At 38.6% G+C, this 21,221-nt stretch overlaps 2 protein-coding genes across 2 annotated transcripts; one reads left to right on the forward strand and one right to left on the reverse strand.

The window, feature by feature from the left end:
• Window positions 1-4,440: 4,440 nt before the first annotated feature.
• LOC105441936 (tryparedoxin-like) lies at window positions 4,441-7,132 on the forward strand. Its single transcript, XM_030989541.1, has 2 exons — window positions 4,441-4,833; window positions 6,944-7,132. Exons 1-2 carry the CDS (start codon window positions 4,537-4,539, stop codon window positions 7,085-7,087), a joined length of 441 nt encoding a protein of 146 aa, XP_030845401.1. The 5' UTR covers window positions 4,441-4,536; the 3' UTR covers window positions 7,088-7,132.
• A 4,665-nt stretch (window positions 7,133-11,797) lies between these two features.
• On the reverse strand, window positions 11,798-17,764 carry LOC584407 (muscarinic acetylcholine receptor M5-like). The gene is made up of 2 exons (XM_784267.1): window positions 16,886-17,764; window positions 11,798-12,112 (listed from the first exon to the last, which is right to left on the reverse strand). Exons 1-2 carry the CDS (start codon window positions 17,762-17,764, stop codon window positions 11,798-11,800), a joined length of 1,194 nt encoding a protein of 397 aa, XP_789360.1.
• Between the last annotated feature and the right edge of the window lie 3,457 nt (window positions 17,765-21,221).

Below are 21,221 nucleotides of genomic sequence, written 5' to 3' on the forward strand. Positions count from 1 at the left end.
TAGTCTTCGAAATGAATTGGATATATGCAGTAGTGTCATTAAAGGCCACAAATGGCGCTATAGCAATAATGGAGCCAACACTGACAGAGAGTGATGGGTTCAAGCTTGGTAGTCTCCAATTCCTTGCACCTACCCTATACTTTCTTTTGGGGGGTTCAAGTACATATTTTCTTGATTTGGGCTTATCAAATATTATACGGACCCCCCCCCCCCCCCAAAAAAAAAAAAAAAAAAAAAAAAAAAAAATCTTCAGAAACTCCGGATCTGTACCCATGCATACCGATTAGATATTTTGAAAATACTGAATGTTACCAAATAGATTGCAGGAATATTAAAGTGACATTATCCTTATGATGCTTTTGGTTTTTTTCCTTGCATTTTTGTTTTCTTGTTTCAACGATTATAGCATGAAACCAATTTGCGTGACTCGTTATAACAAAGTGAGGCCAAATGTAACCGTAATTCGTATTCCTAGACTTCTCCCATATTCAGTCGATGCGCATGCCACGTATCTCTCTCTCTCCCTCTCTCTCTCTCCTTCTCTCTGTCTCTCTAGCCATTAAATCTGAAAATTGCAATAACTTCATTACAACTTAAGTAACGGCGTAAACTTTTAAAGTTTTATCAAAAACGATTCTTTTTAAGGTTTATTTCATTATCGAGTGGGTACGTCGCCGGACTGTCGATCACAAGGTCCGTGGTTCGAGTCCCGCCGCGGCACGACATTTTGCAAGCATTGATCTACATTTGCCACACTCAACCTAGGTGATGCAAATGGGTACCTGGCAGGAATTAATTCCTTGAAATGCTAGAGCGCCGTATTTGCCGCCTTGCTAAAGCCATGGTATAATCGGGGCAGCGCCAGGAGCGTCACAACGTGACGGACATGTGCGCTGTACAGAGTGAGTCAGAAAAAATGTCCCACTTTTTAAAAGTTGTATTGTTTGAGGTATGAATATTTTATCATGGGTTTCATGATATGTTATAATAGAGTTATCCTCCCAGTACATTTAGGTACCATTTTCATTTGAATCTCTGCATGCATGACTGAACATCAGACATCCTTTACAAGACTGCCAGATCTCACCTGCGCCAAGTTGCTGGGTGAGGAATAAAATAGTGTTTTGAACAAAGACAGCCAGACAGACAAAAATACACACATTCACGCACCCCTGCACACACGCACACATGCACATACACATGCGCGCGCACACACACACACACACACACACACGCACACGCACAGGCACACGCACACAAATAAGCGTTCCATTCCCGACCAGACCCACCCAAACTGTTACTTTTTGTCGGGAATTCTTGTTCTCGTACAAAAAGTTGAGTGGCCGCTGGCCTCATGGTGCGTATTGGCAGATGTTGTGCTTCATGATGATGATGATGATAATGATGATGATGATGAAGATTAAGATGATGACAATGATGATGATGATGACATGATGGTGGCAGTGAATGTGTACTAAAGGGAAAGACTGTCAGGGTTATGCCACTTAAACATTGAGCGATCTTGATAAAAAAAAAATCAATGCTTAATCAGAAAAGGGGAAATATATATACATGTGTGTTGTGTGCGCGCGTGTGTGCGCAGGGACGGATCTAGGGGGGGGGGGGGGGGGGGGGGAGGGGGCACGTGCTCCCCCCCGGCCAAAAAAATATGCTAAAATCAGCCCTAAATTCGTCAAAAATGCACCGAAAAAGAGGGACGTTGTGCTCCCCCCCGACCCCAAAAATTAAATCATTTTTTTTTATTGAAAAAAAAAATGGCAGACCTAAAAAGATGAAAAGTGTCCTCTTACCCCCCCCCCCCGCTTATTCAGCGTCTGGCTGAGTCTTTGCGATTTTTGGGGGGACTAAAACAAAAATATATATATGTTCTCTTACCCACCGTGTGCCCCCTCATGTGCCCCCCCCCCCCCCCCCGGGAAGAAATTCCTGGATCCGCCCCTGTAATATATTAAGATATAGTTGGGAGAATTAAGGAATCGATCAGATCAGTTTTTCCCAATTGTTATCATTAATAATAGTGACTCCTTCGTCTCCTTGACCTACAGGGGGAGGCCGATAGTATTCACTCAAACTTTCAGATTATCTTTAATTGCACATCTAGCATTGAGTTCACTACCTTAGCACCACTCATCTGAACGATGTTACCAAGTCCCTTTAAAGCGGCATCGCGCGGACCGCGTCCAATCTATAAAAAAAAAATCACCCCTTTATATGCGTTTTCTTTTAACTCATGTCTTAAATTTGACTGAGACGCATGATGGGGGTGGGGGGGGGGGGGTCGATGAGGTCATGTACGCGTATAATTTTGTTTTTTGTATCATTTTCCTTTCCACATGTTCTACTTTTGCGTGTTATGACCATCCTATCAAAACATGTGAATATTTCATTAAAAAAACTACTCTATTTATTTGCCAATAAATTTCTGATATCAGATTTAGAGTAACTATTTTCAAATAAAAATAAAATTTTGCCATTTTAATACACACTTTTAAATTGATGAATTAGAGCAATTTCAACTATTCGTGTACCAAAATGTCTCTTTTTCTTGTAGATATATGAAAGAAAATACGAGTCTGTAATAATCTAGTTTCATTTCTGTAATACCTGGGGGTGTTTCATAAAGAGTTCGTAAAGTTACGCATGACTTTACGAACGACTTGTATATGAAGTGCCAGATAGGATGCCCAAAGTTTTTTCTGAAATTTCCAATAACCTCAATTAAATTATGGCAAAAAAAATATATACTTTGCATTAAAAACGTTTGTTATAATAAGAATGTTAATCTACATCTGCACAGTTGAACTTAATAAATAATAATCAATAATGATTGAGCATCCAATTTGGCTTTTCATATACGAGTCGTTCGTAAAGTCATGCGTAAATATTTCTACTATCATTTTTGTAAAGTGCATTCTCTAACACCTATCTATAATGTCTAAAATGGGAGTTTCAGTTGCCAATGTTTGCCAATTTATAGTTGACAGTTTATTTTACGCATAATGCGCTTATAATCTTTGTTGTCATTATACAAACATAATCGATAAACTTTCCTCCTCTCTGTCGCTATGGTAGGCTTTGGAATGACATAGCGAAAGAGTGGAGGAAAGATGATGTAAGGGAAGGGGTGTCAACAAAAGATAGAGACTGAGATAGATAGAGAGAGAGAGAGAGGGAGAGAGAGAGGGAGAGAGAGAGAGGGAGAGAGACAGAGACAGACAGAGACAGACAGAGAGAACAATGGTCCAGAGGGATGATCTAAAGGTTCTTTTTATAACCTATATCATGGATAAAACTGCCAGGTAACATGTATACAAAAAGGAAGCCGATTGTTTAGTAAACTGACGAATATTCAAAGATTCATGATTACTACTATTTTTTTACAGAGATATTTCATTCAGTGCTTCTCATTTTCTCCTTTATCCTAACCTGCTTAGTCTAGTTAGAATTTGACGGACTTGTTCTCTCTCTCCTTGCTTTCTTGTTTTTTGTTTTAGTTTTTGTTTTTGTTTGTTTGTTTGTTTGTTTTTTTTTTTTTTTTTTTTTTTTTTTTTTTGGGGGGGGGGGGGGGGGCTTCACATGTCAAACTGACTGACGACTATCCGGTCTAAATCGGTCGCAGTAGTTTTTTAGATATCATATCTTGTCAAATCTCATACTGTTACCTGCATACTTAGCCTCGATGGAATTAACGCTACATTATTTTGAAAGAAACATGTTCAATAATTATACCTCTTCATAAAATTGTATTCAGTCGACATGTTTGAATGTATGTATTTCAATTTATGCAAGTTTCTCTCCACAAGCCACAAATCACCTGCTATCATGCGATGTGCACATTAGCCTATCTATCTTAGCATTCATTAGTTGTTGCTATGTCTCAACTTCCACAGCAGTCTAATCTTCCTCCGTATATATACACTTATTAATGTTCTGAATTTGCTCCTTCCACATCAAGGTTTCAATTTAAATTCCTACGAAAGATGCTACACTGACTCTATCTATCACTGTATCACTGAGTTTTAAAATACCTAGTTATGCCTAGTTCGTCCCTAAGGATTCTTAAAAATTAAACATCCATAATCATAATTATATGAACGAAAAAAATAGTCAATTTTTCTACAATGTTCTATACTGAGAAACGAAAGATAGTATCATCAGAAACATGTCTATATCCTCCGCGTTACTCATCCGGTGAATGTTTTCTTGTTGCCAGCTCAACACTAACCTCCGGATTGCACCACGTCAGTGAAATAACGGTGACTATTGATTTTGTTTCAGCATGGACTACGCGTGGTTTCAGTCGAGTATATGAATATTCTTAGGGCATTACGTAATGTCTGGAATAAGCGTGTTTATAATAATTGTTACGTCATCGTCAATTGCTTTCTGATCCCCAGGTATAAAGCACGGCAAACCGCCGCTGTACAATCATTAGGACATAAGTTAGTGCACATCGTAGTTGTTGTTCTGTCACACTTTCGTTCAGTCATTAATTCTCTCGAACACTCTCTGATCATGGCGCTTGTTGAGCTGTTTGGAGAAACATTACATGGAGCGGGTGGGGCCGAAGTAGCGACATCGACTCTCGCTGGATCTGGCAGATACGTAGGCCTCTATTTTTCGGCTCACTGGTGCCCCCCTTGCCGAATGTTCACCCCGACTCTGGCTGAGTTTTACAAGGCCTTCACGAAGAAAAATGAAGGCAAGCTGGAGATTGTCTTCGTGAGTTCAGATCAGAGCCAAGAGGACTTTGATGGTTACTTTAAAGACATGCCATGGTTAAGCCTGCCCTACGTTGACCGAGAGAGAAAGGTGAGTTCTGAAGTGCAAAGCATGGCCACGATGAGCCCCCCCCCTCAATTATTTCAGATGAGCTTGCTGGAAAATTGCCAGTGAGGGGTGGGGGGGGGGCGTACTCTTTTATTGAACAATTAAGAAATACATTTTTTGATGGGAGATGGCATATATTTTGTATTTTTTGGCATGTTTATAATAGCTGTTACAATTTCCTCAAATTTCAAACATCTGTTTGGCACGCGTCACACGATGATTTGGATAAAAAGAGAGCTATTATAGAGAAAGAGAAAGATAAAGAAAGAGCACAAAATATACAGTTCCTCATTCTACCCTCAACAATTGCTGTGGTAGACAAAGGAACATCACTTCGCTGCTATTATGTAAAAATGTGTAGAACAGGTGTCACATGCATATTCACCTGTTCTACACATTTTTACATAATAGCAGTGGGGGATGTTCCTTTGTCTACCATAGCAATGGTTGAGGGTAGAATGCATGAGGAACTGCATATTTTGTCCTCTTTCTTTGTCCGTCATGTTCATAGTGATCATAGAGAAAGAGATAGAGAAGGAAGGAAGTAAAGGCATTATACATGTTTTCTAATGGCGAAGTATGCTGTTATCACATTGCTTTTAAATCATCGCAGCTATAGGTGCAGGTAAACATGAATGTCGGAAGGGAAGGGTGAGATTTTGTTTTCACCTCCCAGGTTTAATTCCCGGCCCCCCCCCCCCCCACTCAGTGTTATTTAGGGTACGCATATGCTCGTACCCTCTTTTTGAAAGCACCCCCTATCTGAGGACTGCCAACATTTCCGAACCCCCCTTTCGCGGGCTTTTCGCGGGCTTTTCCTGCCTTGGAGACCCCCCTAAATCAGGAAAAATGCTCAATGTACCCCCCTAAATTCGGAATAATTTCTCAGGAGTCCAAAAAGATGAGAGAGAAAAAAAAAAACACCCCCTTTTTAAAGAAATCTCCGGGTGAAAAGTCAAATACACCCCTTTTTTTTTTACAATTCTCGGGCCGGACTTTGTCGCACGAAAAGTACCCCTTTACCGGACATTTTGGCAACACGCATGCGGTCATTCCGACCTCTGAGTGGGGGGGGGGGGGGGGGGGGCCGGGGTTTAATTCCTTTCTGCATTTGATGGAAAACGCAGGGTCTGGAATTACTGACATTTCTGACATCTGTTTGACACAAATTATGGCACTGTCATGATCGGGAGAAAGAAAGTGTTAGCAAGAGAGAAAGAGAGAGAGAGAGAGAGAGAGAGAGAGGGGGAGCAATTACCACGCGGAGATATTTCCGCTCTTTCATTTTTCAACATTTTTTAAAATTAACAAGAGGGGCAGCTACCGCTTTGACCCCCTCTCCCTATTCAACTTTTACTCGTAGTTTTTAACTGCACTGAAAAAGTGGGTAGCTAAGATTTTATTTAAGGGGGTGGTAGTGAGCACGCGAAGCGCACTAGAGAAAGAAAACGTTTCCGGCGTTTTACTGTTCTCGCCTCTTAATCCTTGTCTCAGGCGCGGATCTACGGGGGGGGTTTAGGGGGTTCAAACCCCCCCCCCCCTTGGGCGGCCCAAAAAAAAAAAAAAAAAAAAAAAAAAAGAAAGAAAGAAAAAAAAAAAGAAAAAAGAACGCACGCTGGAGAGAAACCCTTTCAAGTGCAAATATTGTGAGAAGATATTCAACTCATCTGGTAACTTAACCAAACACATGATAAAAAGGCTGGATATAACTGTGTATTAAGCTGTTACTTGATTTAAACAGACGTTATCATGCACTGCTTTTTATGGTCTCCATTGTGTTAATAGATGCCAGGAAAACATCACTTACGGGGTTCAAATAAACACCCCAAAAAAAATCGGCTCGCCGCTACGCGGCTCGTGGACGATGCTCTGCATCGTCATTATTTTGGTCAAACCCCCCCCTTAGCAAAAAGCTAGATCCGCCCCTGTTGTCTGAATTCAGTTCCCCCTCCAACTTAACTGAACTAGCTCGGCTTTATTTCTCCCCCTTTGCTGCATGATGGACATCATTTTCCATACTTGTTCTCCTTGCATACAAGATACGTCAAGAACATCACAATATTCATCTGTTTTTCGTTCTGTTTCATTGTAGGGGAAGCTGGGTACGAAGTTCAGCGTGGAAGGAATCCCGACCTTCATCATCATCGATAGCAAGACCGGAGCTATCGTCTGCTCGAAGGCAAGAGACGAAGTCATGGACGATCCCGAGGGAGACGATTTCCCGTGGAAGAAGTAGACTCAATCGAGACTCAACTTCAATCGGGAAAAAACGAAGAAAATTGAACGAATTTTATCACCACTAATTTCACGAATTTCGTGATCTTTGATCTTGGATAATTATATCAGAAGTCCTGAAGTATTTTTATTGGATGAGCAAGCGTATTGATAGGCTTCGAAATCCAAAATTTGATAATGGAGCAAAATCCTGCCACATTTGCATTTTCCGGGATAACACCCCTGCGGTTTCTCTTTCACATTAAAGCCACACTGTCCTACTTGTAGCTACTTGCTCCCTCTATATAGAAAACTTCCCCAATCAGCGCCTGTTGGTCCCCCATTATCCTCTTGTTCTTATGTTAAATGAGAGCTGAGTTAATGAGATAGCCACCTGTCACAGTGACCTCGCTGGCTCGCTGGGTGGTCTAATCCCTTCTAGCTGAAGTAGTAAAGCCTGCCTTTAAAGGCATATCATTATCATCTCATTTGAAATTTTGTAGAGACAAGTAGATAGCAGGGGGTCGTTATCGAAATTAATTCCAAGAATGATCCCCCTCAAAAAAAATCACAATTAAACCTATTTTAGTAAGGACATTTTGACAGCCTTTACCACCGCGTATTAAAATGTTCGGATATTGCAGCGTACAACGAAGTATGACGTAATCACGACATGCTTTCCATGGAATATACAACAGGATATTGAGCTGATTCGCGAAAGTCTATGCGATCGCGCGTTTAAGTAATCTACCAGGAAGCTTTCCATAGAACACACTTTATATGATTTGATGGAATAGACTAGAAGGTATGAATATTATGATAAACGTTTCACATGGCCTCGAACGCTTTCCAGGAATCAATTAAATTACAATCAATATCATAATTATTATTGTATAGCCCAAGGAAATCATGTTCGTATCAGGAAATATGTCACGGTCACGTTCACACATTATTAGGGACTTTTAGATTTGCACAACGACAACATGGATTGCTACGATCGACGTCCTTCTAATGCACTGCCTCGAATGGACGTCACACGTATCAGTCCACGCAAATCTAAAAGTCCCTATTGTGTGAGATTGGTTGGTTTTTACAGTCTATTATTTTTTATGGGACCGACTCTTCAATTCTTATACTGGCCTATAGTCATGTAGTTCACTCATAATCTTTCCTCACCATTTCTCTCATTAAACATGTAGGACCTATACATGTACATCTAGCATAGACCCAAAGAAAATGTAACCAGTGATTTATTCATTTTATGATGATTTTAAATTTTCTTATTCATCAATGTAGCTCATTAGTGTTCTGTACTAGAGTGAATATTCTGTTGCCGGGTAAGGAAGTCAGTTTCATTCGATATTCGTCACGGAGACATAGTGTAGGCTTATTATGTAATAAGGCTTTATTTCAGTCTTCATGTATAATATGGTTGAGTGATTACTATAGGCACTAACTTTTAAGTGGATACATTTCGTTTGTATATTGCTTGCTGAATTTTTTACAAATAAATATTACCCTGTATATTACATTAAACAAGTGCATTTAAATGTTTAAGGAGTTAGGAGAGATGCAAGTATACATGTGGAAAAGAAAGAATGAAAGTGAGTATGGGGAGAGAGAGAGAGAGAGAGAGAACGAGAGAAAGAAAGAGAGAGAAAGAGAGAGAGAGAGAGAGAGAGAGAAAGAGAGAGAGAGAGAGAGAGAAAAGGGCTGCATAATGAGACGGGAATAGGGAAAATGAGGGAGTGAGAGAAAGAGAGAGGGAGTAAGCGGACACTTTTTTTTCTTTCTTTTTTTTGAGTCCAAATGGCTGATGGCTGAGGGGCGTCTCTTCTATTGAAGGAGAAAGAAATTCTTTGATGTGATGTAAAGGTTAATTCATGGCATGTTTCTTTGTATAAAAAAAAAAAAAAACAAAGGGGTTTTTTTTAGGGGGGTTTACACACATAAAAATACCAAAGGGGGCGGGGTTCAACCCCCAACCCCCCCCCCCCCCCCCCTGTGTACGCGCCTGGGTGGAGGTGAGTAGAGAGAAGGAGAAAGGGGAAATAAAACAGGTGTACAGTGCGTATACAAAAAGTGTTCCCAACTTTGGTAGCTTCTAATTGAAAATGTATAACCTGTGTGACCTTGAATCATATAATAATATAATAATAATATGGATATTTATATAGCGCCGGTATCCGGTATCCGGTAAAGAAGAACTAATACCCTGTCTAATGATACTGTTTTCATAATTGTGCTGGCAAGGATGACTGAACAGCAGGCTTTTCAAAAAGTATTGTCAAAATCCGCTGGTACCAAGTTAGAGCTGAAGCAACGAATGTGGGTCAATCCCCCCACCCCCGGCCACAAAAAAAAAAAATATGCCAATGGCTGACCTAAAAAGATGGCCTTACCCTCCCCCCCCCAACCGAGCAAAATGTCAAATTTAAAAATGTCGTGACCAAAAAAGAAAAAAGAAAGTGTCTTCTTACCCCCCCCCCTTTTTTTTTTAAGCGGCTGGCTGAGTCGTTGCGATTTTTTTCGGGACTAAAAAATATATATATATATGTTCTCTTTCCCACCGTGTGTCCCCCTTCCCCTACCCGGAAAGAAATTCCTGGATCCGCCCCTGTTGCGTGTGTGTGTGAATGCGTTTGTGTGCGTGCGAGCGCGTGTGCGTGTGACTTTGTTTCTGAAAAAGCATATACAATGCATTTCATTTGATCCATTCAATTCATTCTCTCACTTTAATGCTTTTTCGCAAGTCAATTTTTTGCACTCTCGGAAACAATGCCTCTGTTCATCCAAGCGTGAATACATATCACACAAAAATAAAACTAAACGACTCGGGATATAACACTCTTTCAAAACATGTATGATAAATTAATAAACATTAATGGTAATAACCATGAAATCTTATGTACATACATACATACATGTTAAATTGGTACATCAGAATACCTTTCTCTACAGAAAAGAAGATGATTTATCTTGTTGGAGCACATAATAACAAATAGCATTGAAATATGTGCTGTGTTATCAATCGTATACTTGCTGTATTAAGATCATAATAATGACAAGTATGAACCCACACATCATATCTTAGATTCGGTTTCTACAGGCCTTCTTTGAATCCTACTTTGCACACGCAATTACAAATAAATGCAAAATATGAAATGATTAACTGATTGATAGATGAATATACATATAATATACAAAACGATACTAATAAATTAATATACAATATAATCTAAACAGTACTAGGCAATAATAAATGCACGTTAATTACAAAATCTTATTATTTTAAATCAATGTAATAAGCCTATTTTGCAAACAATTTTTTTTTTTTTTTTTTTTTTAAATATGTTTTTTACATAACTGTGCATATATATACCAAGCTACGACAATTAAGCTAGGATCTTACCGGACTGCGACTCGTTGGAGACGCACAATTGCGAGAAAATACGCCAATTAGCGACAAATTTCACTTCAAATCGCACTGAATTTATAGATTTGCGTAAAAGCATTAGCGAACGAGCACAAAGACTGTAGAATAAGGGATTTTACAGATAGCACATGGTAATGACCCCAAATATCCACAGATTTTTTACACATGGAGAAGTTCCACTTTGAGCATATTAGAATAATAACTCCCAAAGTCCGAGATGTGCTTCATGAATACCTTTTGTTTGCCCTCTTGAAAAGAATACATCCACCTGCGTATCTTAGAATGTACCGCTGGTGCATAAATGAATAATGTTACATAACTTTCATGAGCGCATATCCAGTAATCATCTCTGTGGGTTTTACCTTTTTGGTACAAATTACCTTTATCTGCTCATGCTCAGACTGCAACCGTAAACTGGCTTATAGTCTACGCAATAGATATACTTTATAATAAACCAATAATTATTTCAGATTTCAAAGGTGTTGCACTAATGTTGAGACCAATTAATTTGTTTAAAGGCCCACTGCACTACTTGTAGCTACTTGCGCCCTCTATATAACAAACAATGTCTAATCGGTGACCATTGGTCCCCCATGATCCTCTTTTTCTTATGTTAACTGAGAGCTGAGTTGATGAGATAACCACATGTCCAGCGACCTTGCAGGGCGCTCTAATCCCTTCTGTAAACTACGGCAGATAAGCTTTAAGGTTGATTTTTAAGGTCTTTACAATCCTGTAGTGTTTTACCTGAATGCTAAGAAAGCATATGACTGTAAGTTTGCAACTTAGGGATCGATGGCTTTAAGGCATCTCCGAGGAACTTGTAAATAAGGATTAATGCATTACCTAAGGGCACTAGCACATAGACTTGGTTTCGAACCCGGGACCTCGCTGTTACGCGACACCTGCTCTACCACTGATCCAACGGGCGATCTTTTAACATTTTAATAGAAATATTACAACGATGATAACATGTACATCTATTGTGGTGTCAAATAAATTATAATGCAGTCTAAATTTTTAAAAAAAAATGCCAATAAATTTACTATTTTCAAAAAAAACACATCGGTATGCATGCGTACAGATCCGGGGTTTGTGAAGAGTTGGGGGGATGACGAAAAAAAATGTCATTGAACAAAAAAAGAAAAGTATAATTATAAAGATGCTCACAATCATATACAGTTGCATTTATGGTAATAAAATTATATGTATAAAGATTAGCCACACAAAAGGGTAGGTATCACATTAGCATTTGGGGAGGTATGGGGCTCTAAGCCGGGGGGGGGGGGTTCTGGTCTAGCAGTAACGGCGAGGGCGGCACAACATGTTGACGATCGTCTTTCGAAAGAGCGGCTGCGACACCAAGTAACAGATAGGATTAAAGAAGCTGTTTGCGTATTGAACCCAGACGAAGAACTGTTTCAAATCTCTGGGCAACTTCTCGTAAGCGATGAGCTCTGGATCGATGGCGTACAGGAAATAGATGATGGAATTGGGGAGCCAGGTGATCGCGAATGAAAACACGATGTAGGATAGGGTACGGGTGGCCTTCTGCATTTCATTGGTGGATTCGCGGTTGGCAGTAGCAGGACGATTACTATCGGCTTCCACCTGTAGGTCAAGGAGTCAAGAGAATTGGTTTTAGGTTATAATCGTTCAACAAAATGCAAATAAAAAAGTGTGAAGAATCATGAGGACAATGTCACTTGATAATTCTGCAATCTCCAGAAATGCATCAACGTAAACTATACAAAACCGATTCCCAAGGGGAGATCTTTATTGTATCTGCAAAATAAATTCTTTTGATATTAACGTTCCTTGAATTCATCGTGAAAAGACTCGCCATATTCTAGTGAATCATCTCCGGTCCTTTCATTCCTGATAGCGTAACGGTCTGAATTCAGAGTTATTCTCATTATGTGCGCAATCACATCTTCGTCTTAATTCAAGGGAAAGTCAAGATAATTCATCACATCGCACGCTTAAAGATCCATTAGGCCTCAAACAGAGTCTGATCACGACAATGGTTGAATCAGTTCATTACAATACCCCATCCTCCAACAAATTTCAATAACTCCCACTTTTCTACTGAAGGATAATCTTCCTTTCAAATCAAAGTGCAAAGAATAGTATGGAATTTTCCCTTGAAATTACAAAGCGCTTCAACATTTGTTCCGCAACGTAATTCAATTACAGGTTAACAATAATATAAGAACAACTCAAAAACTCGAGTTGAGACTTCATATTTGAATAGGGCCTTTAACCGGTTCACGGTGTAGGGTTTTCTTTTAATATCTAACGGAAAGGTAACCAAGGAAACAACATTTTCTCTTCGACATGTCCAAGGTTTTTGATAAGTTCTTACAAAAGTTACCTAGGAAACTCGACTTGCATCGTCACCCAGCCCCCACACATTACACAAAAATAAAGAATACTTCCGTCAACGCACATCTATAAATTTCTTCTTTTATGAAACTAAATATTCAGAAATACCATGAACAGAATTTAATTGAATTGAATTGTGACTGAGTCGTGGCTGAGTCGGAATAGAATAGGATAATTATAATGCGTCAACGTAAAAAGGGCTACAAAAAAGTAAAAGGTTAACCCGTACTTGTTTTTTGTTTTCTTCCTTCTCTAGCGTTACTGCTTTTCGTCTAGAAATGAAGGCTAATCATTTACTGCATAGAATAAAGGTTTATTTATTGACTGCAATTGCTGTTAACTTCTTAGTTTCTTTCATGAATCTAAATTTTCTTTCTTCTTCTTTCGTCAAGAAAGTATAGGTTATTCATCATAAATTGCACAAAGATTTTCTAAAAATCATTCCTTTAATGCACACGCTATACAATTTCTTCTTCTTTTTATTAATCTGAAATTTCTGGATCACCATAAACAAATTTATTGAATTGTGCCCGAGTCTTTTTTTAATGCGAGGACAAAATGATAATAAAACGGGTAGTATGATTTCATTTTTTTAATTTTTCCTTTTCTTTCTAAGGTCTAAAACACTTATAAATAGAATTAACTTATAAAACCCCAACGGGTCAAAGATTCAAATTTGAGGAATGAAATTCGCATCAAAATTATGTTCAAATTGAATTTACGAAAATATTATCCCCCAAATCTATTAACAATATACATGTACTTATTCAATTGTTGTTGTTTAAAAAGTTGTAAAATTAAAAAAATGTGCGTAAATGTAAATTAAACTACTCCAACGTTCTAAGCTAAAAGATGAGGCTATTATTCACGGCGGGTTAGAATTTAAAAAAAATGTCTGTTTCTTTGGGCTTAAGTCGAGTCGTCAGTCTTCGCGCCCTGAAACGTGAAACGAAAGCGGAATATCAAGTGAAGATAAGCGTTTAGGACGCGACCTTTCATATATTTGCCATAGGGTTTTCACTAAGACAGTGTCGGGTAAATTGGCCAGACTATTTGTAAATTAGAGGGTTTATTTTACAAACATTACCCCACACATATCTTGAATGAAGTCATGTTTTTACAACAGGTCGGTAAACTCGACCACCAGACCCGACCCGACGCGCTGACCCGATGATTCGAAGTAAGCCGATGTTATGAATTTTTTCTGAGCGCATTTCGTGAAAGCCATTAAAGGTAACACAAAGTTTTGGTATGGGGTTAAGAATTTGGTTCAAATGAACATGTTGGAAGCATAAGCAATCCTACAATATTCAGTGATCGTTGTTGCGGTTGAATCGAGTCTAAAGTTATGGAATTGTAAATAATTAACTCTTTATGTTGTATAGCTCCCTCTCAAAGTCAAGATATTAATTAAGCTAGTCCACAACTAGGCGTTGTGGCGTGCGCCTGTAATCCAGCTAAAAAGTGGAAGTTACAAACTGATTCAGCCGAGGACGCAGGTTCGAAACTGAGTCACGTCTTTCGGATGGTGACGTTTAAAGGTCGGTCCCAGACGTAAATAATCATATCTGATTGATACACGTCTGTAAAAACCCAATATACACACACACACACATATAAAACAATGTTTCTTGATTAAAATCGACCGATTAGCTATTCCCGTTTAGAAATTATATATCACAACTACATAGTCTGAGGTTTTCATGTTCACAGCTAACATTATACGGCCGCAGGCGCTATTTAAAAATTTATCAAAATTTACCGGGAGCACCGGTAAATTGTTATATTCAATTTTTCTCGAAAGCACAATTGTTTCAGGGGATACATTTCTAGTGCTTATAATACATCCACAGGGGCATCCAAATATATCAAAATTGTAAAGAATCACTATCCACCCAATTTCAAAATTTCCCAAAACTTTGTATTACCTTTAAGAAAGAGGCTTCGAATAATTTCGAAATCATTAATGGGACATTTTGATCATTTTGCCCAGTTGTTATTATCTGTTTGGTCATTTTCGTCATGAGCTATCTTGATGTTCCAAACGTTAATAGATTAAGATCTATTTCTTTAAAGGCATAGACCAGTTCTGGTCATGCGATTGCATTGTGAAAAAAACGTTGTGGAATCGATCAGAAAAGGTTTATCATATAGCATATAAGTATTGGTGTGTACTGCAAGGTTCTGGAATCATCAAAATGGCAAGAAAATTGGCCCAGTCTTGGTAAGTTACAAGCACTGAACACAGAAAGATTATATGGGACTGTGCGATATCTTTCCAGGACGGATCGATATGATATTTTACCTAATATATCAATTAGTAGGCGGTTTCCCGGCATTTGTATCATCACGTATTAGTCAAAACAAATTCTTTCACATGATTGGTATTAAATAAGAGCTTCCATTTCATTTTTTGTGAGGGGGGCGTTTCCAAAACTGGTCTATATCTTGAAAGTACTCCCTAAGAAGTATATTCAATATCAGTCACGTAGTTGGTTTTCTTGCTTAGCAATTTGATTGATTGATCTAACAAATCATGTTAAGGTACCTCTTTAAATTCAGGTAAATGTTAGTTTTCCTGATAAGGCATAGACCTTTATAAAATTATATAATTCCCTATGCTGCAATATTACACTTAAAGGTACTATGTCCCATTTGCAGGCCAAAAATGAAAAGGTTAAATTCTAACGGCATTTGAAATATAATACTAATTTAGAACTTCCCTAAAAAAGGGGGGCTTGAAAATGACTTTAAGTGGTAAAATAACGACTATTAGTTGTCTAATCGACTAAAGAGCTATATAGCCAGTAAGTAATAGTCTGATTTTTAGACCATTGTATCGAATGGTCGTACGTTTTATGCTGCGCAAAGATTTAATCAGTTTAACTTTGGTCATTACAAGAAGTGGGTTATCGATGTAGACAAATGCTCATGTACCCTTTCCAGCTCATTTTATGTATGTTAATACCAAAGAAGAAAAAGCCAGTAAGTCACTTAATAGTGTCCGACAATGAAGTCTAGCAAGCAAATGGGTTTCCTTGCATAATTTGAGTATTAGGACACTGCTAACGTTTAAATTTCACAGATAGGACATACATGACATATTCATAATTCCTGCAAAGTTCTACAGAATTTGATGTTTGCTGCAAAAAGGACATCTTTAATGCAGTGTGAATGTACGACTTTGTTGAATTTGGGCACAAGTCCAAAAGTTGGGCTGAAAGTTTGGATGGGGCATTGGAAGAACATTGTACTCAAATATATGCCGAACTGGTTTTTATAAAAGGGCACAGGCTTGTATAAAAGGGCACAGGCTTTATATTTCCCCTAATCCATCCTTACACCGGTATTGTTTGATGAATGAAGCAAAATATAAAATGTATTATATACCTCATTTTAGAAATCCAGCCATCTGATTGGTCGAAATTGGAGTCGTGATTTTAGCCATTCCCGTAAAATGCCAAACCGGTCAATAGTCTTTTGAAAAAAGCCCTAGGGCACTTTTCACGGTTTGGGCATTTTACGTATACGCGTGCAATCTCAACGGGAAGGATTATAGCACACAAACTCGAGTGGTGCGCGATCAGACACCCTAATAAGACTAGGTCTCGATAGCGTAAACAAACTTGATTACCATGATTGGTAAGTCGCACATGTATTCTATGACCCTTTTCAGTATGTAAAAGTTATAATGACTGCTTTATTATTCGAGGCATAGGTGTTTGTATAGGCTCTCGGAGAGGTTCGTGCTATCACCCCTCGGGACGCCTCGGGGCGATAGCACGATCATGTAACCTCCCCTTGAGCGTTTAAAAACAGCTATGTCTCTCATAGCAGTCATTAAATTTCATTCAATTTACCAAACCCATCCCAATCGAGATAAATCAAATTAAATCACATCAAATCAAATCAAATCTAATCATCTCAAATTAAATCAAATCGTACCATAGCATATCAAATCAAACAGAATTCTGATCGCATCATCTTCTGAAACGTTACCTTTCCGCCTTTGCCGGAGGTGTCGCCGTTGGTTTTCACTTGAGCGCTCGATTCCTTCATCTCTACCGTTCCACTGGATGACAAATCACTAGAGACAGTCGTCAGGCTGGTCGACTTCGACATCTCACCTCCACCATGTTCCCCGAATTGCTTGTTGATACTCCTGCCTCCGACCGTTTCCTTGATCTTGATGTAGATTCGGAGATAGAGAACAGATATGACTGCGAGCGGGAGAAAGAAGGTCAAGGCAGTCTGGAACATGTTGGCGACGGGGTATCTCGCGAACGAGGCGAGGCAGCTCTTCGTGGAGTTGGAATCAACGATGAAGTCCCAGACGGTGGTGTAAAACATCCAGAAGCTGAAGGAGATGACCCAGGGTAGAATGTTAAGGATGACGGCTTTGCGCTTGCTTTTTGTCATATAGTGGTTGATGGGGTCGTAGGTCGCACGATGTCGATCGATGCAGATGATGACGACACCGACAACGGAGACGGAGAACATTGAATACCGCAGACCTAGGTAGACCTTGCAGAATTCTGGGCTACCTGGAAAGTAACCGGTGAACGTGTGGATGACGCCGACGATTTGGAGGATCCCTAGGACGAGATCAGAGAGGGCGAGGTTGATGATGAAGTAGTTGTTGTAGGTGCGAAGACGCTTCTCGACAGCGAAGGCGCCGAGGCTGATCAGGTTGGTGACGATGATAAGGATGACGAGGCTCGTTCCCAGGATAAGGCCCTGGAGGTTGTCGATCGACTTGTAACGCGTCGACCCACCGCTGCCATCAACGATCGTCTCGACCGTGGTCGCGAAGTTGTCGTCACTGGCATCGTCGAAGAAAGATGTATACGGCTCCACGCTTACAGACAGGTTTTTCATCGTACCGTCAGTTTCGTTTGGTTCTAAATTGAAAACTTTGACAAAATAGTCAAAAAGTAATCTGTTAAAGCTGATAGCTTTTTTTCTACAACCTGGTCTGTTTAAAACTAAGATATGGCAGTCTTTCAATATCGGGTATACGGAATGAAAATGTATACCAGTGACACCATATTTATAAGTTTAGAACAGGTATAAACGTACGTCATCATCCTGTTTAAGAAAACACATAAGACACCTGCGCGTTTAGACCGGCGAAAGCTTGCAGAGTGCTTCAAGGACGTTAACTCATTTAATTTTGCTTATACAGTAGAGTTAAGCCCTTCCGACTCTCGGTAGACTTTGGCATCAGATAATAAATATTATTAGAGCGGCGAATGATATTTCTCCACTGTTCTACCCTATACAATTTATTTGTAAATTCATTTTAGAAAAGTGAGAAAGAGCGGGAAAGAGGGAATGAGGGAGAGCGAGAGCGAGAAATAAGAGAGATAAAATTTGAAAATAATTATCTATCCCTTTTTTCTTAAATGTTTTGCTTGTGAATTCAATTTCAGGAGAGAGAGAGAGAGAGAGAGAGAGAACGTGTATTTGACGAGTAAGGAACATGCCAGTATTTTGTTAAGAATACAAATTTACCAATTACATGTATAATTACTTTCTACCTTCATGAAGAACCTTTATTGTTTACAATTTTTTTTCTTACGAAATATAAAAATATTTCATACTTTAAAACAAAATGGTTTTTACGGGTTTTTTTTTTTTACTGTGAATTAATTTTGAGGAAGAGAGCGTGGGGAGATTATTTTTCTCTTTATTTTTTTTTAATCAATTGTAATTATTTTATATATACATTTATAAATAATTTATATTGATAATGAATTCTTTACTTTTTGTATTGACTTTTAATACATTTTCTATAAGAAAAAAAAAGGAATAGAGGGGAAGATAGAAAAGATGGAGGGAGAAAAATGACAGAAAGAGAGAGAGAGAGAGAAAGAGAAAGGTATAACAATACTGTTTAACTTTGAGGAGGAAGCAACCTTCACGCCTAGAGAATTTTTATCATTTACACTTACTTTCTATACCTCTATTGATAGATGAATTTCATTGATAATGAATCGCATCGCGCCCAGTGCATTTATATCATTTACACTGGGGTGTTCACACCTACAGAAAAAAAAAGAGTGAAATTTAAAATTCGATTTTTGCATCGCGTTTCAATTTTTAAGTTTTTTTGCGTGAGTGTGGACAGATTAATTTTACTAATCTTCGCGATTCGCTTCACGATCTAATTCGCAGCAAATTTTTGCGATTTTTCAGAATAATGGCGATAGTTTGCCGGGCGCTGTGTGTGTGAATGATATTGAGAATCAACAATCGATTTATTTAATCCCATGATTCCAAGCGCGCATCATAACGTTTGGAGTGCCACAAGGGTCAATCCTCGGCTCTTTGTTATTTTTGATATATGTAAATGATATTTATAATTCATCAGTATATTTTATTCGCTGATGACACCAATCCATTTTGTTCCAATTCAGATTTTCAGATCCTTTTAAGAAATATTAACGCTGAATTAGCAAAATCATCAAAATGGTTAAGAAGTAATAAACTGTCTCTTAATTTAAAGAAAACAAACTATATATACTTTCAGAACAGGCAAAATAACGATATTCCTGACATTAAAATTACTTTGGATGGTGAATTATTGGAAAAAAAAGGATAGCACAAAATTACTTGGTGTTTGATCAATGAAAATCTGGGATGGAATAATAATGTGAAATATATTTCTAATACTATTTCACGTAATATTGGTATTCTCTGTAAATTGAAATATTATGTTCCTTCAAATATCTTGTTTATGTTATATAATTCATTAATACTGCCTTATATTTCATATTGTAACATTATATGGGCAAATTCGAAAAGCAACGTTGACGCCATTTTACTGTTACAAAAGAAAGCCATGCGTATATGTACTGATCGCGACCACACCAATCCCTTGTTTTCAAAACTAAAAGCTCTAAAAGCTGATGATATAAATATTCTACAAATAGCACTTTTCATGTTTCGCTTACAAAATGGTCTATTAATTCATACTTTTCCCCATTGTTTAATTTGAATAAAACCATCCACTCTTACCCTACAAGGCGAACAGAAAAAAATTCCATTTAAGAAATCCAAAAACCGCATTGGCTCTCAAATCCATCAGACACACCGGCCCAGACATCTGGAACTCTCTGCCCATTGTAATAAGAAATCTTAGGACATTGTATTCTTTTAATAAGGCGGTTGAAACTATGTTATTGTTTAAGTGTTGATCCTGTCGTGTGTAATTCTACCAGGAAGCTGTAATGAATGGAGATACCGTCTCGAAAGAATTTTCCGAGGGAAAATTATTCAAGATTAACCTGGCTTAACAAAAAGAAATGTAACCCTCTCCAGCCATCATTTCCATCAACAGCTGTCCATATCAATGCACAGTCCCTCTCTGGCATTCCAAATAGTACGAAATGTTACGCAACGCCATCTGCTTCCCTAAGTTCTCTATTCACTCGTTTGCAAAAATATGCAAGCATCGGGCTTTGAAGCCATGCGTGGCACCGACAAATTAAGTCATGTTCATGGAAGATGTATTTAGCTATAACATATAAAATGCAGAATTCACAACATATGACCAATGCAACTTTCTATTAGTCATCAAATGCGTTTTCCGTTCTCGGATAGCTCTACTAAAGACATGGCCATTTTAACCAGCGAAATCGACCAAGGAAATCATGAGTTAGAGTGAATGAAAGATTTTCATAATCATGATTTTCTCATCTAATTATTGACATTTTCCGAAAATTTCCGAAATTTGTACATAGCTAGGAAGGTAGTCCATAGGTTTATCTTCCTAAAGAACTAAATGAAATTGTGTTATATGTTTGCGCATTTATTGATTTAGGGCTAGAAGTTGTCAAGTTAGCACCACTATTCACCCAAAGTACGGGCCGGCAAAGCAAAAGCCGCCGTGCTCGCTGGGCTGGGCTGTGTGTGGAAAGGGAGGACTTAGTGCTACTAAGGAGCTGTAAGGTTTTGGAGGGGGATTAAGGGGATTACGGTAGGGGAAACAAAAGACGCGCGGTGCCACGGATGACTTCAAAGGGGCCTCTTGGACGGGATCTCCATTCATTACAGCTTCCTGATTCTACTGTATTCATGTTCGCGTGTACATTGACTGTACATTCAACAATGATGTGCAATCGTCCATGACCTAGCATCGTCTATCCATCCATGAATGAACCTGCATTCAATCAGCAGATGTATGAGATTTATTGTATTATTACCGACGCTCCTTCTATCCCCTTTCCTTTTCTTCTCTGCAAGTCACTCTATTTTATTTTTATTTGTTATTGTTGTATCTAAATTGAGGGCTGCAGACACGTCAAGCTACTTTGCTTATTTCTGTAGCCCT

This window comes from Strongylocentrotus purpuratus, unplaced genomic scaffold (assembly GCF_000002235.5).
Source record: "Strongylocentrotus purpuratus isolate Spur 01 unplaced genomic scaffold, Spur_5.0 spur5_scaffold_18, whole genome shotgun sequence".
Lineage (NCBI taxonomy): Eukaryota > Metazoa > Echinodermata > Echinoidea > Camarodonta > Strongylocentrotidae > Strongylocentrotus > Strongylocentrotus purpuratus.

What these genes read in the sequence shown, in the direction of transcription:
- LOC105441936 (XM_030989541.1), top strand. Translation starts at nt 4,537, where the DNA reads ATGGCGCTTGTTGAGCTGTTTGGAGAAACATTACATGGAGCGGGTGGG. An exon ending in ACGTTGACCGAGAGAGAAAG is followed by an intron (nt 4,834 to 6,943) that starts GTGAGTTCTGAA and finishes GTTTCATTGTAG; the next exon opens with GGGAAGCTGGGTACGAAGTT.
- LOC584407 (XM_784267.1), bottom strand. Translation starts at nt 17,764, where the DNA reads ATGAAAAACCTGTCTGTAAGCGTGGAGCCGTATACATCTTTCTTCGAC. An exon ending in CCTCCGGCAAAGGCGGAAAG is followed by an intron (nt 12,113 to 16,885) that starts GTAACGTTTCAG and finishes CTTGACCTACAG; the next exon opens with GTGGAAGCCGATAGTAATCG.